Source organism: Amaranthus tricolor, chromosome 6, assembly GCF_026212465.1.
Source record: "Amaranthus tricolor cultivar Red isolate AtriRed21 chromosome 6, ASM2621246v1, whole genome shotgun sequence".
NCBI lineage: Eukaryota > Viridiplantae > Streptophyta > Magnoliopsida > Caryophyllales > Amaranthaceae > Amaranthus > Amaranthus tricolor.
The window spans coordinates 31,564,224-31,583,169 of record NC_080052.1 but is presented as its reverse complement, the minus strand read 5'-3'; the positions used below and the strand labels follow the sequence as shown (position 1 = coordinate 31,583,169).

At 34.5% G+C, this 18,946-nt stretch overlaps 3 protein-coding genes across 3 annotated transcripts; 1 reads left to right on the top strand and 2 right to left on the bottom strand.

Moving 5' to 3' along the window:
• The first annotated feature begins 2,300 nt into the window (after positions 1-2,300).
• LOC130815925 (30S ribosomal protein S5, chloroplastic-like) lies at positions 2,301-5,339 on the top strand. Its single transcript, XM_057682458.1, has 3 exons — positions 2,301-2,856; positions 4,412-4,614; positions 4,843-5,339. The coding sequence occupies exons 1-3, from the start codon at positions 2,374-2,376 to the stop codon at positions 5,090-5,092; spliced, it is 936 nt and encodes a 311-aa protein (XP_057538441.1). The 5' UTR covers positions 2,301-2,373; the 3' UTR covers positions 5,093-5,339.
• A 155-nt stretch (positions 5,340-5,494) lies between these two features.
• On the bottom strand, positions 5,495-8,418 carry LOC130815926 (uncharacterized). Its single transcript, XM_057682459.1, has 3 exons — positions 8,251-8,418; positions 7,970-8,127; positions 5,495-5,904 (listed from the first exon to the last, which is right to left on the bottom strand). Exons 1-3 carry the CDS (start codon positions 8,341-8,343, stop codon positions 5,808-5,810), a joined length of 348 nt encoding a protein of 115 aa, XP_057538442.1. The 5' UTR covers positions 8,344-8,418; the 3' UTR covers positions 5,495-5,807.
• A 4,319-nt stretch (positions 8,419-12,737) lies between these two features.
• On the bottom strand, positions 12,738-18,501 carry LOC130815923 (nonsense-mediated mRNA decay factor SMG7-like). The gene is made up of 6 exons (XM_057682457.1): positions 18,200-18,501; positions 16,988-17,109; positions 16,290-16,895; positions 15,818-15,940; positions 15,490-15,701; positions 12,738-14,772 (listed from the first exon to the last, which is right to left on the bottom strand). The coding sequence occupies exons 2-6, from the start codon at positions 17,048-17,050 to the stop codon at positions 13,080-13,082; spliced, it is 2,697 nt and encodes an 898-aa protein (XP_057538440.1). The 5' UTR covers positions 17,051-17,109; positions 18,200-18,501; the 3' UTR covers positions 12,738-13,079.
• Between the last annotated feature and the right edge of the window lie 445 nt (positions 18,502-18,946).

The window sequence follows — 18,946 nt, the reverse complement described above, 5'->3', positions numbered from 1 at the left end:
AATCAATATCAAAATAAGAACATGCAAGAGAATCATTAATCAAAACAGATCTCATCAACTACTAGAACCAGATCCTCCTTTTCGGAATTTAAAACAAACCAAAAACAAAATCAAAAAAATAACATAATCAAAATCATAATCAAATTAAAATAAACTAGAGAAATTTCGGAAAACCCAGATGTAAAGCTTTAACCAAATACAAAACCAAAGATCAGAAACGAAACCAGATCTAATCCCTCTTTTCGTCAAATATAGTGAAAGAAAACCAAAGAAATGAAATCAGATTCAAAGCCAAAGAATTGAAATCACAAACAAAGCCAAAGAGTTTGAGTTTTCTGAGATTGGTTAGAGAAAGAGAGAATGAGAGAGAGGGGGAAAGCCGGAAAGGGCAATGAACGGGTAAAGAAAGAGATTAGGGTTAGGAGTGGGTAGGGTTAGTTTATATAGGAAATTAATCAACGGTTAGATCAAGGCCAAACAAAATCCAACGGCTGTGATTCCATTTAATAAATGTGTCATCACTCATCTAGTATAATGGGTTAAATATGGGTCGACCTGACCTAATTGACCCATTTAATAAATGGGTTAAACAGGTTTTTTTCGGGTTTAAATATTCAACCTGAACCTAACCCATTTAATAAACAGATCAGGTCGGGTTGACCCATTTAATTAATTGGGTCAAAAATCTAAACCCAAACCCGCTAATTTCGGGTCGGTTTCAGATCAGGTTAGCAGGTCGGGTCAGCTTTTGCCAGCCCTACCCTGTACTATAGCAATATATCAATGGTAACCCAGTTAATTTCAATGGTACCCCCAACTATATGCTAATTACAATCGTGACACTATTAATTATTTTTCCGTTAAGTTGTCGTTAAATCTCGAATTTGACCTAACCATGGTTAGTTTCCCTCTCCTCTTCCTTCTCTCCTTCCATGGCTGCTTCATCAGGTGAAATTTTCACCATAAAACGAGTTGTTCCAGAGACATTCAAGAAGCTCAAACTGATACACCCAACAAGTACATTATCATCAATTCTTCCATTAAATTTATTTGAAGATAAATCAAGGTACTTCAAATTAGGACAATTTTCCGCAAAATTTAGTATGGAACTTGATATATTATTAGAAGAAAGATCCAAATACTCTAAATTAGAACACCCATTAAGAGAAAATGTTCCTTGTAACTTATTCCTCTTTAAAGCTAAGTGGGTTAACTTCTCACAACCTTGAGAGAACACCCATGGAAAAACTTGTTGCCTAGATAAATGATTTAAAGAAACATCCAAAGTTTTGAGAGAAAGCTCAAAATGAGCCCCTTTCAAATCCTTAGGAGAATCCAATAAATTAAAGGATAGATTCAAACTTGATAATGAATTTCCAGTTGCTTTATTGAAGGAAAGAGCAATAATATAGAGCAAAGTTACTTTATTTTATGTGGGTAAAGTTTCATTAAGCTAAATTTTCAGTTTTACAAGTGGGTTTCAGTGGGTTAGGGTTTCATAGTCAGCTAATGAGAAAGCTCAAAGCTTGATTAATGATGGAAAAAACAGAGGAAGATAGAGAAAGAAGAAAGTGGTAAAAGATTGGAGTAAGGAAGAAGAGAAGAGTATATATTAAGAGGGGGAATTAAGAAGGAAGACGTTGGGAGGAGTGGAGGAAACAACTGGTACTTTCTGCATATTCGAGTTGATCATTGTCGGGCTTGAGATGAAGCAGCCATAGAAGGAGAGTAGGAAGAGGAAAGGAAAAAGGGAAGAAGAAGAAACTAACAATGGTTAGGTCAAATCGGAGATTTAACGGCAACTTAACGGAAAAATAATGAATAGTGTCACGGTTGTAATTAGCATATAGTTGGGGGTACCATTGAAATTAACTGGGGTGCCATTGATATACTGCTATAGTACAAGAGTACCATTGATAATATCCCTAATAATAATGATACATTATTATTATTATTATATTATTATTATTATTATTATTATTATTATTATTATTACCCCCTTCTATTCACCTTAAGAGTCCCATTTGATTTTTCGCTGATTTTAAAGAGAGTCAAAAGTGGGACCCTAAGGGTAGAAAAGAGGGTGGATTATGAGTTTTTAATGTAAGGGAGGAAAATTAGTATGGATAATGGAGGGTATAATTGAAAATAGGATAAAGCTACTAATGGCATAAAAGTCAAAAACCCATATCAAAAATAAAAATGAAACAATTAAAGTGACTTGACCTAACCGTGACACATAAACTGAATAGGAGGGAGTATTAATTAAAGCCATGAAAAAGGTTTACAAAAACATTGTTCTCTTTTGCGCAGCAAAGCTTCGGATAAGCCCATCTATACTCAAAAGCTTCAGAAGACAATCTCCTGTCTTCAATGGCGACAACTACTCCATTATCATCCAACACAACCTCCTCTTCTTCTTCACTCTCAATCCACATTCCCCCTTTTTCTCTATTCCCAAAACCCACTTCATTTCTCTCCTTCTCAGACTTAAAACCCTTCTTTATTTCCCTCTCCTTAACTCGTTCCTTTCAAACTCGCCTCACTTTCTGCAACAAACCTGACATTGACATAACCTTCTTTGATGAAGTAAACCCAGATGAAGATATCACCTTTAACCCACCTGAAAAACCTGAAGGTTTCATCCCACCTCGTGCCATTGATGAACCTCCATTTGAGTCTGAAGAGGATGTTGCTAAAGCTTATGAAGAGCTTTATGGTCCTGCTTATAGTGGGGAAACTTTTCTTGGGAATGATATTTATGTCATGGATTCTAAGGTTAAAAAATCATCTGGGTTTGGTTCTAAAGGCAAGAAAGAGAAAGTTAGAGATGGTTTTGAAGAGAATGTTGTTCAGGTATGGATTCATTAAGCTCATATCCTGACAATGATTTTGGTTTCTGAATCTTTTGAGTCATTCTGTTATGATCATGTATGTTGGTATCATGTCAAGGATATGTCAATTTTATATGCCCTATCATATTTAGATGCATATTTGGAACTGAAATTTACTGATTTGAAGCCTTTTGCAGTTGTTATCCATGCCAATTTGTAAAGTATTATCAATAATTAATTTTAATTGTATCTGGAGTTGAATTTTGGGAGGTGGGTTTTGCAGGATTCAAACTGATTGTTAATTTGTTACTACTAGAAAGAATTTAATTTGTGTCCAAGAAACTTTTTACTAGTGTTAAAAATAGGTTTTTTGCTCTAAATTTGAATTTTAGGATTGAAGGATTAAAATTAGGACTTGATATCCTGTGGATAATCTCCTACATGCAAAAGGGGAAGGCGAATCAGCCTTCGTGTCGGTGGTGAGAATCAAAACTTTATCACAGGGGTGAATCATGATTGGATTGTTTGAATTCCCTGAAACAGTGGTGAGTGAATCAAATACATGGTTTCAGTACATTAAAATAGGCTTGGATGGATTATATTAGGTTAAATTCTAAGGTTTCTTTAAGTAAAAATTAATTATAAAGGATATGTTGCAACTAAATTGGAACTTAGGAATTAGTTGGAAATTGATGTTATGTTTCTGAGCTCAAATGTGTCGAAGTTATGTGGAAAGTTCAGATAGTTTGTATTTTGGTAGTTTTTGTTGCTTTGGGTCGCAAATTTTCTAGTTTAGGTAGTGATTAATGAGTTTTTGGTTGATAGTAAGTGGTGCTGGTACCTCTTTGCTCATTCTTGCAAATGAACTTGAGAAGGGTATAATTAAACGGAGGAATAGAGTTGTTTATTCGGGTTATCGGGTTAATTTCGAATTAGGTGTTTTGGGTCGGTTGAAAATCGGGTCATCTATTCATTTTGATTTTTACATTATTTTAAATTCATTTTGAAGCCGAATTAAGTTGGGTTCGACTCCAACGTTGGTAAATATCAGGTCATTAGGTCTTTTTAAAACAGCTCTACGGAATATGGTGGGCTAGAAACAGATTCATGATCCGTTTTCATTACCAAGTGTTTGTTTAAAAAATATGTCAATCGTTCCATTATCAACTGTAAACAGTTCCCGTTACTTTGTTATTATTCATGTATCACCGATAACAAAAATTAACAGTCCGTTTGGTAGGTAGTAACAAACGATGGTAATAAGAATGAAAAACTATTGTAATTTTAGTTGAAAAATCTCTTTGCTACCTTGATGACCATGCTTCTCCAACTTCAATCATCTCATTTTCTTCATAAAATTTATTTCGTGCATTACCATCGGAAGAGGTGGTATTAGGTGGTAGTGGAAATTTGTAAACAGAAGAACTTATTTGTGATCAGAGTTTCATTACCATGGGAATGAAATGAAATTTTTGATGAAATTTTACACTATAAATCATTCCCGTTACCACCATTAGTACCACTAACCAAACGGGCCGTAAGTGTATACTAAAATGGTTGTTTATGGTGAAATGCAGGTTAGAAGAGTGACTAAAGTGGTTAAGGGAGGCAAGCACATGAGATTCAGGGCAATTGTGGTTGTAGGTGACAAGAAGGGGCAAGTTGGGGTTGGAGTTGGTAAAGCCAAGGAGGTAATAGCTGCAGTCCAGAAAGCAGCCACAGATGCTCGTCGGAATGTCATAACTGTGCCCATGACAAAGTATTTGACGTTTCCTCACAGGTATTGTATTAACATCTTCTTATGTGGTTTTGTTCCTTTTGCGGTTTGGTGCAACTGGCCTAAGGTTAACCACTAGACAAACTCATGATTCTTTACCAAGCTATCTTTAGATGTTGATATATTGCTTAAAAAATAAAAATGATGCATGGGTGTTTTTTTTTTGAGTTTATGTTGGACTACCGTTGATGTGTTTGTTGTAAACGGGATATATATTTGTTTTGTTATCAGAAATGAGGCTGACTACGGGGCAGCAAGGGTGATGCTTAGACCTGCAGCACCTGGTACAGGAGTTATCGCTGGAGGTGCAGTCAGAACCGTGCTTGAAATGGCAGGTGTGGAGAACGCGTTAGGCAAGCAACTAGGAAGTAACAACGCCCTCAACAATGCGAGAGCCACAATTCTGGCAGTACAGACTATGAAACAGTTTAGTGATGTGGCTCGTGAGCGTGGAATTCCAATGGAGGAACTCTGGAAGTGATTCACAGTCATCCATATGCATATCTGTTGATTCCTTGATTACCCATTCTACTGTTTGTTACATCTAATTGTAAATTTATTGCAGTATCAATGCTTTGTTCAAGTAATCTTGTAGATCACTTTGGTTAGATGAGCTAAAGTTTTTGAGGTAGTGTTTATGCTTCTGAAAGTAATGTAAAGAAACCTCATAAGCAAATTTAACGAGATGATTAATATGTTATTTGAATCCACTTTACTTTTTGCGTGTCTTTTTGAGCCTCAATGACTCTTCGCCAACAGCATACCCAAAGCATTAACAATCATTGACTTCAATAACAGGAGAAAACCAGGCATCCATGTTCACAATCAACAGGAGAGATTATTTTATAAGTATTATAAAGAATAAACCGTTGAAGGCGCAATGTATTTATGTATCATACTTCCTAAATGTAGAATAAAAAATGGAATTCGAGCTTCTGTTACATGACATCATGACTCTTTGCCAACAGCATACCCAATGCCTACGATCCTCGTGTTTCTGTTACATGACATCCAACGACAAAAAGAAAGCAAAGCATCGAAAAGGCAACCGGTTAAGCCCTTTCAGCTTCTATGCAATTTTACAATGAGAAAATTTTATGTACGGTACTGTAATTACATCAAAATTGGATGAAACATGATTTTCTTAAGTGTTAGCTCTAAAACTGTTATGTGTGTGATTGAACTGAAACTCTTATTCACTCGGTTTTGGGGTTTGTTTTGCAGTCCTTTGGTGCCAGGCCTATTTCCTGCATTTGACGTTCAACTGAAACTAAACCAGTCTGTTCGAGAAAACTGCGAAAAAGACAAACAGGGAAGATTATTAAGACAGTGAAGTAGTACAAATTGTGCAAAGATTTGAAACAACAGAAGATAACTTTAAGTAAATTAGTCAAACTAGGAATGGAGGGAGGAGGGTAGGAGAGGATAAGAAAGGTAAGTAGGTTGTCAGCACCATATAGCACGACATTGACAGAGAAAGGTCCGATCAAAGCAGGGAAACAGCACAAGTTAATAGCACGACAAATATAGTTAAAATTCAAGGACATAACTTTTGTGTAAATAGACAAAAAAAAAAATATGGTGCAAATTAAACACAAGAAATAAGTAACACAAGACATGTGCATTAATACCACAGTCCACAAGATAGACATAGGAGTTGCCTCATACGGGTCTTGTTGCAATCCAACATCCGAGAACCCATCACCACATGACAAACTCCCTCACCGAAAGTCGCTCATCTGATGCTTTAGGTGTGTCCATCATTGCTTCCCTACGTATCCTACAACGTTCTCCAGTGATAAACAAAATGGTAGCACAAGCCTATCGTCCCTTACTAGCCCCCCCTCTTCCCCCTGCTGTCATTATACTATTTTCGTCATGTCACCCCTTGCGTTAGACTTTGTTTAAGAGTATCCAGCAGTCACGGCCTAGTAGGTCAAAAGTGAACGGACTTGAAACAGAAGCGATTTGAAACAATAGGAACATAAAATGAAATACTTGATTGTACGAAACTCACTTGAAAGTGAAACCCTATACGATGACCCGAATGCACACCCATACATGTATTCAATCATTGACATCCTTTTCAAAAGTTTAGGATTAGTAAACTTAGGTTAGCAAACAAAAGCAAGGTCACTAAGATCACAACACAGGCTAGCTCAACGAAATTAGGCAAAGAAGGGAGTAGACAATGTTCCCTCCTCAAAGGATGTCCACTTAAGACACAAAATGTATACACTTGTTAGTTGTGACTTGTTAATCACATTCAAACTTTTTGAAGTATTAGCTAAACGTAAATCATCAATAACGAATTGATATCTTGGTGATCAATTAGCTCTAAGCCATATTAATAAACAATATGAGCAATTACACTAGTTAAATGAACCTCTATCCCCTAAGTAATGACTTGCAAACTGTCTAGATCACCCCCCAAAAAAATATTTTTCCCCTTCTCTGCCTTTAAGACACCCCCCAAGATATCAATTTCAGAATCCCAAAGAGAAGCTTCCTGGCAAAAATCCAACAAGTGTTAGCAACTCTAAGACATGTTTTCTTGAACTTGAGAGGATACAATTTTTCATGGACAAAACAAAACCCCTCATTCTCAGCCTGAAAAGGCGTATGCTAGTAAATTCATTTTGTAAACTCTTATAAGGAAATAAATCAATAATTTATCATTCAATTCGCCCGACTTCTTTCTTGAAGTAAGAGAATTACAAAGACTTGAAATGATAATCAGAGAATCTTAACATTAAAAGAGCCAAGGAAAAGTTGGAATTGAACTTCAAGCTGGGAAACTTGTCTTGTTGAGTACCAAACTACCAATCCACTAATCAATCTCTTGAAAACATACTATTTATCCAAGTATCATATAATTAATCTCGACCATACCGTTATCAAAGCAAATAAGGAGGTTGCGGCTAATGAAACTCTCGGCCCGAGAAAGACCTAATTTACCCTTGTCATGGTACAATGGAACTTATATTCAATTCACAGACAAACAACAACAATGCAAAGCATTAATCCCAAAAGATTGGGCACGGCTATATGAATCAATCGATCAACTCTAGTATTTGTCGTGAATTCTAGAGGGCACCACAACGAGAAATGATTTTTTGCTCACGATCATGGCTGTCACAAACAATTCATAGGTATAGGGTTTTCACTTAAAGAACAAAATCAACAGCCATACAAAAACAACAGATATTACAAGATCATCAAATATCAAATATGATTCAAATCCAGTTAATAGTTTTAGGGTTTTCACTTTTTACAATCAATTTGCACATCAGTATACTTCTATGTTATTTAATCTGATTTCCCATACGATAATCACTCTAAAAAGTAAGGAAATTACCTGCTAAGTAGAAAAAAGAGGGTAAGAGCAAGGAAAACAAGAAACCCAGCATGAAGAACCAAAGCAGAATCACTATAAGTAAATCCCAAAACAAGCATCAGAATTAAACTGATACCCAACATCATAAACACCAATTTTAGGGTACTCCATGTTGGAGCCTGCAAAAAATATTTGATCTTTAGCAAAATCATACTAAATTTGACATTTTTGAATTATGACCAATGATAAAAGTAATTAAAAAATTGTATGTATCGAAGAATATTGATGTAAATTGAACTCACATTGACTCCTGGAGCTATTGCCCCGACTAGAACTGCTTGAACAGACGATAGATCTTCGAAGTTTGATGGATTTTTTTCCATGGATTCTGCCATTGTTTTCCGAAGTCTAGGGCTTTAGAATTCAAGGACTCCAGGAATATTTGTTTTTTTTATGGAAGAAACGGATCAATCACTATATAACTGTTTGGCCCGCCAGCACTAATATATGGAGTAGTATCCGCTTTGGGTTGGGCCTCATCCTCAGCACGTCTTATATGAGACCGTCTCACGGTGAAACGACCTTAAAATAAGAAGTCTATATTGGGTTTTTCAACCCAGTATCAGACATGTCTCACTATGAGACCGTCTTATACAAGAAATTGTGTTTTTATACACCTTTCTTAAAAGTCTCAAATTAATTTGCAATTAAATATCTATACACATATTAATGCATTTCACTAATTCATAAATTATTTTTCACAAATTCTTGTGAGAGATGGTCTTTTTGATTGATTATCTCTAATTGGGCCGGCTCATTATATATTTTTTAACATATTGTATGTAAATATTAAGAATGATGTAAGTATATATTTAAGATATTAAAAGTAGGCATTAAGGATATTGTAAGTAAGCATTAAGAATAATGTAAATAGGCATTAAGAATACAATAAGTAGACATTAATCTTTAATGGATTGGACTTTAAGACAATATAAGCGTAAGAGACGGTCTCTTAAGAGATTAGCTGATTATTTTTTTATGTGAAATTTGAGATGTACACTTAATATATAATAATTGAGACAATATAAGCGTCTTCTCCAAGATTTAAGGTGTGTTTGAATGGAAGGAAATGGAGGGAAAGGAAGAGGAAGGATTTGGAGGGAGCAAAAATCTCTTGTTTGGATAGCAAAATGAAAGGGAAGGGATTGGAAGGAAAGGGAATTTGAAGGATTTGATAGATACTTTTTGTTAAGGTTTCAATCTCTTTAAAGTTGAAAAAATTTGAAGAGAAGACTCTCATCTCTCTTCTTTTTCCTCCTATAAAACAAGAGCAACTTCCCTTACATTTCTTTTCTCTTTCTTTCCCTTCCCTCCCTTCCCCTTCCCTCCATTTTCTTTTCAATATTGTTATCCAAATATAGTGTAAATGTACCAACAACAATACAATATAATGTTACATAAGTTGCATAAATAAAACATTACTCTTATAATTTAAACACGAAAAAACAAACAACATTTGACATAAATATGTCATTATTTTCATAAACTAGATAGCAAACAATTAAACAACATTTATACAATCACACCCATGCACATAATTGATATAATCTTATAAACATATGGTTCAGACAATAATATAAAGTACCTCCCTAAACCACTACTTTTAAGATCAAACTTCGGTACTAACAACAACACAATACAATGTTACAAAAGTTGCATATTAATGCATTATTCAAACACGATCACAAACGTACACATTGGTGCATGGGCGAAATTCTCACAAAGGCAGTACGTTATAAGTCATAACTGCATGTACCACTAAAAAAGGCAAGGCAAGTGTAGCCAGGGCAACATGGATCTAAAAACCCACAAGTGTCTCCGGGTCCAGGACACCATACACAACGACTAACAGGTAGTGGGTGGAATATTTTTCATATTAGCCCTGAGCAACATTGGCTAGTGCTACTACAAGTACTACCTTCTGAGATGCACCTAGCTATATTAATATTTGTACCATCATAAAATTCCCTTGCTGTTCCTTCTAGCATCATATTTGTTAGTGAGAGCAGCTGCGGTTACTGATGGTCATGGTTTTCGCCATCAACGACTACGCTTGAAATGCTCGCCGTGACAATCATAAGTATGAGCAAACCAAATTTTTTTATTGACCAATTTTTCATAGAGATCATGTTTGCCATAGTAGTATTTGTGGTGTGATATCACTTGGTTTTTTTTAGCAATGTGGAGATGGTTGATGAAGAGAATTAAAGGAAAGGGTGTTTTATTTATAGGTAACACTATGTGGACCTACCTAGTTATAAAGGATTGTATTAGTATAGCTAGTTATTGTATTAGGCTCATTTTAAATTCAAATCTAATTTTATGATTTGTATTTTTTTAACTTAATTATCTAAGTTGAATTTGAGCAAAATAAATGAATAAATATATTTCAATTAATTTATTCATATCTTTTTTCAGACCCACATCCATCCCAAACTTGAAACAACTTTGATTAACTTGTGCCAAATTTTAATAATTAAATTATATTTTAAATATTAATTCAAATTAAAATCAGACTCAATTTTCAATGATATTAATTTCATAATTAATGCTTATAATCTTTTATATGAATTCACGTAAGTATCATTTCACACTAATCGAAGCATACATAGGGACATTTGTTTATTATTATGTTGGTTCATCGTTATAAATTGTTAACTTATACTACATCTATATTTACGATATATGCTAAATGTTGCGCACACACCCATGGTAAGAAGGGAACATTCTCCTTGTTGAACATTTAGAGTATATAAAATCTAGATTTGTATATACTACATACTTAGTATAGTAATAGGACTTAAATAAATATATTATAAGTCCAAATTAAATGCCTCAAAGCATTTGATGAATCATTACTTTGATTCATAAGTTTTGTTTGATGAATCATTATTTTGATTCATAAGCTTTGCTTAGTGAAACATCACTTTGATTCATAAGCTTTGCTTGGTGAAACATTACTTTGGTTCGTAAGCTTTGCTTGGTGAAACATTACTTTGATTCATAAGCTTTGTTTGGTGAAACACTTTTGTTTCAAAAGGTTGTATTGTTTCATGCATAGCTCTATAAATAGAGGTTGCATGCCAAGGGACATTCCATCCCATCTCCATATCATTTCTTATTTCTCTTGAAAATACTCCCATTCTTGTTCTTCCTTTCATGAGATAATATTGAGAGAGTAATTAACTCTCAATATCATCAAAGTTCTTAATTCATCACAACACTTGTATTTACTATTGCAATTTTCTTGTGCTAAGATTTTGTTGTGTAGATTGTATCTCATTGTGAATTTCATTTATCATCCCAAGCACCTTTGTGGGAGAAATATCACAATAGGAAAGTGCATGAACGCCTTCTACTCATATCAAGTTTCCGAGCGACTTCTTTGATTGTCGCAACTATATCTTCATCGTCTCCTTGGTGATTCAACAAGAGTTGAAAGCCATATACAAAGGATTACAAATAATGTAAATTTATCTTGTAACACATATTTGTAATACATCATTATTGTAATACTCCTTACATGTTATCATTACTTCCATATAATATGGACAATGCATACATAAAAAGTAAAGATGCACCTAAGTTATATAAGGGTGGATAAAAATTATAGAAAATTTACTCAAACAATATTACCATACACATAAATATGTAACTTTCCCCAAAGTTCTTAATTAAAAGTTTATTATTTTTATTCATTCTCATCATCATCGTCTTTTACGTCGATTTATTTTCTAAATTTATCTTTATCACTAATAGATCTTAGTTAGAGCTTGTCAGGACTAGAGATCCTCTAAAGAAATTAAATATTTTAAATTTTTACTTAATTCCTTATTGTTTTTTATCTTTTAATTTCATATTAAGGTGTCGTATAATAAAAATTATTTACGATTAATCACTAATTTAATCATGATATTACAATGAAATGTTAATCAATTACAATCATAAATCATACATGGATGTAATATACATAGAAATTTTCATATGCAATGGTTATTGTAAATTGTAGTAATTCAAAACATAATTGTACTTTTTATGCGGCACAATTAAGTTTTCTCAAGACTATTGTCAACCAATAAAATTTGATCAAGTCAATTACAAGTGCTAATAATTTTAGACATTACTATTCATCCACGTTATTTGTGCAATTACTTTTCATTCACGTTTTTTGTGAAATTACTGTTCACTCACTTCATTGAATAACTTTCTGTGCTTCGCTTTATTGTTCTGATTTACTAATAATATAGCCCAATACAAATAGGACAGAAGCCAAGCAAAGTGAGCTGAATACGTGAATTAAATACATAAAATAATAATATAAATTAAATATTTGAATAAAAATTAAAAAATAACCAAATATATAAATATAAAACAAATTTTATAGTGCGGGCTAAAAAGAAAAATACGAGGACATGTATAATTTGTGAGAACTCTCCAAAGTGCTAGTAGTGGACCCCTAATGCTTCCATAGTGTGCTCCACTTAATGGATATAAGAGATGATTTCAATTTCTTTTACCGTATTGGTTGTTGCCTTAATTAACTAACCATATTAATGATTTTCTATTAACTAAATAAATTATTAGGAAGATATTTAATAAAAATTAATTTTGATCAAGTGAACGTTACTTAATAACATTAGAATAATAGAATGTTATTGTCCGTCGTTTGTATCACAATCTAAAGTTCACATGCACGTCAAACAGATAGAAATGAACTCGTAAGTTCACATGTACCATGATACACATACTTATACTATTATATGATAAGAGAAGGTTAAATATGTACATGATTATAGTTTAATAGTTTATTTATCAAACACATTTACAATGTAAACACTCAATGTGTAAGAGTGTGCAAGAAACTAAGGAAAACCTCATAAATAAGATCTTGCATTAATTAGTAAAATTGGGTGCGCGCTTTTCTCCTTGTCCTCTCCTTGGAGGGAGCACAGGTATAATCTGCCTGTTACCCTCCTCCCCCTAGACCCTGACTTGTGCAGGATACTGGATTGTTGACTCTCGACTCTATTAATTAGTAAATCTTGCATTTCCTCGTGATTTGAGTTCTATATCAGTTACGCATATAGGGAGAACCTGTAAACGGCGACTCTTGCTGCAGCTGCCACTCTCTTTCCTCAAGGTACTGCAGAAGTGGCTGTGGCTGTGGCTGTGGCGCTGACCTCATGTCCGACATTCCAGGTAAAGCGTAAGGTCTTTGTCGTTGCTGATTATTTTGCAACCCATGAAGAAGTGAAGAGCTCGGAAGAAACAATGGTGGAGCGCTTTCCATATAGACGTTCGATGATGAATTCCAAGGGTTGAAGTGGTTGAAACTTGAACTGAAATTCGAGCCATCGGTACGTCGAGATGCAGCCTGTTGATCTGGGAACTGAGGACTGCTCCATGGTGTAGAATGATCCATAAGGCTAGGAAAATTCGGGCTTGCTAGGGGAATGTCCGAGGGAAATGAAGATAAATTCACTCGCGGTGAACCAACAAAACTCGCTGGTTGAGGAGTCTGTGCACTGATTAACCAAACCGAATTACTGGGTTGTAACGAGGCAGGTGGTGAGGCGGCAGAACAAGAAGGCGGGCATGCCACTGCAGAAACATTGCTACAACTGTCAGTAGTAGACAGAGAAAGACGTTTCATGAAATCGTCAGAATCCATCTCCATGATCGGTTTCAATACACTTCTGTTCACATCCCCATTCTTTTTTCTTTCAGCCGATAAATTCTCTCCGTTTAGAACCCATGAGCTAAGTGATGGTGGACCAGCAGCTATCGGATGCTCATTTTGCGTGTGTTGCTTGCTAGGACTCGGAGATAGAGTTGGAGACGTGGAAATTAAGGAGCTGATCAAAGCTCGATTTTGTGCTACGAGAACTGAAGAGGAACGTCTTAAGGAATCATCGGAGCCTTCTGTTGTCTTTTGTTGGTCCTTGATTTGTATTGGTTCTGAATTATGTCGAATGATAGGCTTAAACACAATGTCTTCTTCTTCTTCTAACGGAGCTTGTTTTTCATTATCTTTTGTCTCGGTTGTACTAAACTTTCTACTCTGATCATCATAAAAGAGCCATTTCTTTGCACTAAGAGCTGATCTTTTTGCGATCTTTGTTGCTGCTTGAACAATTCGATGGGCACGGTATTCATTCTTCATTTTGTAGTTAATTTCTTCTTCCCAGTGACGAGAAAAATCCAACAAGTCGTGCGTTTTGGACAACGGTATGAATCCCCTCAATTCGTAATCTTCCCATAATGCAATATGATTAAGAGAGGTTATTTCTGCCTCGTTTTCTCGAAGTTGGTTCAGGAGATCTACAAACGAGGCAAAGAAGTAGCACCTTGCACTTTCACACTTCCCATCATCGACATCTACTTTATCACCGGCCTCCACCAGCCACTCCACAAACACGAGTAAGGCGGGTAAAAGAGGGAAGTATCTCACTGGGCTTCCCTTCAAACATCGATCAACAAAACGGCCCATGAACGTGAAGGTGACAGTCAAAGCTAACTTTACTAGCATGGACTGCTGTGTTTCATTTATTGGTTTGAGAATCCTCCGTTCAGGATTTTCAGATAGGTTGTGGATGATGAACAAGAGGACGGAAATTATGTGTAGGGCTCGATAGGGACCTGCCTTAGATAAGTTCATATTTCGGTAAGATTCTAATGCAGAGCTCAATTTGGTCACATGTAGAGCCAATAATGCTTCCAATTCTTTTAGAGTGGAAACATAACTCGAAGGGAAGCTTTCCAAACTGCAAAATACACAAAAAAATGTTGTAGGAATTGCAAGGAACTGTGGGAAACACAATCAAAGAACCAGGAAAATTAGAATTTTCTGATCGGGAGTAAGATGAAAATGCTTGAAGATTGACAAACTCTTTTCACGCACTCATTCACACATTCTGTGCAGTTGTGTACTCATTAAATAACCTAGTTTAAAATGTTCTTAAATGGGACACGACAGGGATGAAAATCGTCATCATCATACGCTATCCCACTCATAAAAGCTATGATCAGGGTCTGGGGAGAGTTGGATGACTGTAGACCATACCCTTATCAAAAGAGATAAGGTTTAGCAGTCAGTGAGACCCTCGACTACCGTAGGAGTGAAAATACTAGTCAAAAAACTAGATTTTGGAGAAATGATTCTTTTAACTAATTCGTAGTATGCTTGAGAAACAATTTTTTCTAGAAATGGCAACTCAGAGATTCCCATAAGCAATTAAACGATTTCTATAGACGATTTCAAACTAGAAATTGTCATGACCTCTCATTTCTAATAATAGCTACATGACTCCCATAAGCAGTTAAATACAATTACAGTCCAGAAAACAGTCAAAGACATGTTAAAGATGTCATATAACACAATAAACTAATAAAGATAGCACAAAACTATGAAAATTCCTTGATCATTCAAGAATAAATTTATATATCAATGCAAAACAATCTTCATGTGGCAGCATATTTACCTGGGATCTAAGAAGAAGAAACTAAAAGTTCTGATAATAAGAGTCCATACATCAGTTGGCTCAGATTGATCACGCTCAGCTACTTCTGGAGTATTGGTATTATAGAAAGTGCCACTAGAAGCTCCTGCCTTATTAGGGATGGAAATCCACTCCGATGGCTTATAGAAATCATACTCATCACTTGACTCGGAAATCATGTTTATTGACCTATTCTGCAATATCATATAGGGAAACATATAGATGTAAATTTCAATATACACAGTAAAAAAAGGGTGACTAAAAAATGAATCGGTAATGTATCTTCCAATGGAACAAGAGGAAAGCTTACTCTTTCAAACAGTAATATAAGGTTTTGCAAGGCGTCTTGGAACGGCTCTTTAACAGCTAAACTTCTTATACAATGATACAAAGCAAGGAAATCATCCCCAATATATGTAGCGAGAACTGCCAACTAGAAACCATAATAAGAACATATATAACATTCTGAAAACCATTCTTGTGATATGTTATGCATTTGAGGTAATACTAACAACAAAAACAATCTGTTACCCCAATGTCATTAAATGACTCCTACCTATGAGGTTTGGGGGTCAGATTAGTGTCACATAATTCGCTTTTTAAATTCCATTTCGCTCAAAATGGCTCAAAAATAGACAAAAAAATTGACCATAATTCGCTTTATGAACTTTATAAGGATATCAACGAATCATATGACACTACGTCGGCTACTTCAACTTACTAGTGAAAACAAATAGGTTGTATTCGATTGTTTTTGGTAGACATTGAAGAAATGCAAGTACCTGATTTTGGGGGTTTCCACCATCAGGGTAAATTTTAGCTGCTTCCAAGTAATAACTTGCAGCAGCACACCAGTTTCTTTGCTGACTATTAGGCTTTTCATAGAGTTCCTGATATCTAGCAAGATCCCCAAGACAGATACAAAGCCGGTGAGTAACAAATTGGCACTTATGCAATTCCTTCCATTCTATACGGCCAGAAACTCCATCGTTCTTATAGAACCAAGGCTCATCGAGAAGGCCATAGAACGTTTTAATTTTTCTTATTAAATCTTGATAAAACTTAGTTGCTTCCGACAAAAATGATCTAAAACCTTCGATGTTTACATCCACTATTTCCTTATTTGCAACCTTCTTTTGATTGGTAGCTCCCAACTTATTTTGACCCTCAACCGAGTTTTGGGTAATTCTCTTGCGGAACTCATCAATGTGCTTGTAATGAAGTCTCCATAAAAGATACTCAATGTTCTGAAGGTCTCCTAGTTCATTGTTGTTAAGGAAGAGTTTCTCATATAAACAACAAGCCTTATGATATAGATCTTGAACATTATTGTGAAGCACTCCTTTGGAGTGAATACACGACCAAAGCCGCTTTTCAATGTCGCAAACCTAATGTAAGAATACCAATGAACCTAAGTTAAGGTCAAAAACCGAAAAACAAAAGTTCGAGCATCAAAAATTCATGGGTCGAAAGCTGTTACCTCAGTTAAATAACTTCTTTTCTCTCTCGAAATTTTGAGAGAATCGGAAGAATCGATTGGCATGATCACTAAAAGCCCTTATTAGCAATTTAATCACTGAAAATTTGACATATATATTGCTCCTATATACACCAAATCAATTTGCAACAGTCAGTGTCATGTAAAGGGGCTTTCAATAACAGAACATAAACGCCAACATCACTGAAAATGTACAATCTAGTGGTCACAGATTTTCCTTCCTATAAGAAGGATCAATTTCCTCTTCCCCTTACCTACAGAGATTCTCCGATCAAAGAATATTATGGCCCTACAACTATCATTTTACGTTACGGTTGAGTTTATTCTTTGATAAGCCAGCATATTATCGGGAAAACACGACATACACACATTTCATAAGTCAAGGATATATATCATCCAAATCCATATAGCAAAAGGAAGAAAGACTCCAATAAGTTGTAAAGCGTGTACGCCATTTTTAATTTATCTAAGATAAACCATCCCAACAATATGGAACCAGAAGCCGACGTGACATACTCTATCATCTAAGACATTATTTAGAACATACAACAAAAAACGCACTAGCAAACCTAACTATCATGTTTCAGTTTTAGGGTTTACAAGATCACAATTCACTAGTGTTCTTTGGGCCAAACATTGAACAACTACTCCTTGTTCCTGCATCAATTTCAGCAGTTTGTCATTGTTAGTTCCACTTGGGCAATTTGTAACAAATACCCAACACTACAATTCACAAAATTTCTGAAAGATCAATCACAAGTTTTCCTTTCATGCTTAGTTAAACATAACGCAATTAAACATAAAGATCAAATAATTCACTCTAACTAGAAGTATCATAACTAATCATCAAAAAAATCCAAGTAAAACAGAATAAAAGTAGCTATTAACCTAGGCTACAAGATTCAAAATTGTAATCCCATATACTTCAAACTCATCCAAGAAAAGAAATTTCCAAACTAATCAACCATAAAATAAGAAATATTACAAAACCCACTTCCATTTAAAGGAAAATTTAAACTAACAAGCATCATACAAGTATAAAATCAAAACTTTTACAACATAGGAGTGATAAAAATCAAAAAAACCAAGTGAATAAGGAACTAAATAAAAAATCCACCTAGCTCTGAGTCAGATGATTCATAAAAAGTACATAAAAATTCCATTTTTATAATAAAACTAACATGAAAAACATACCTTAAAGAAAACTTTTTTCCAATATGGGGAAGAAAACTAATAAATGCCCACCAAATTTAAGTGAATTTAATTTTGTTTTCTTGTTTTGGCAGCAAAATATGAAACATTAATGGACGAATAAGCGCGGGGAATGGTGAAGAAAAGAAATAATAGAAGAAAAATAAGATTAATTTGAGAAAAACAAGAGTAGAAATTGAATTTAATTTGGTTGTGAAACAGACAAAGAGAAAGGTGGGCTGATCATGAGGATTTAGAAGATGGACAAATATTATCTTCCAACTCATTTGTTCAAGTCTTTTTCTTTATATCAAGACATCTTAGTAATTAATGTTATCTCCACAATGTTCAACCAATTAGTATTTGATGTACGTTGTTTTTCAATTTTGTTAAATAAATTTATTTTATTAAGTAAAATTATTTTTCTTAAATTTTTTATTTATCATTTTTTTTATGAAAATTCATGTTGAAGAAAGGCCAAATTTGTTGAGAATTCAATATAAAACCTTATTACGGAAAAATGATATTTGCTCCAATCAAGACTAACTTTTTATTTGTATAATTATTAATTTTTGATTGGTTGAATTTTTTATATACTATTATTTTGATTTCTAAAAAATATCACAAATTTCCCATCTACTTTGCAATCTTTTGCTTGTGATCAAATTTAGCTTACATAGAAATTGAAAATGTTGATCACACAAATAGAAAAGAGAGCGATTTTTTATTTCATCGTTTAATTTCATGAGA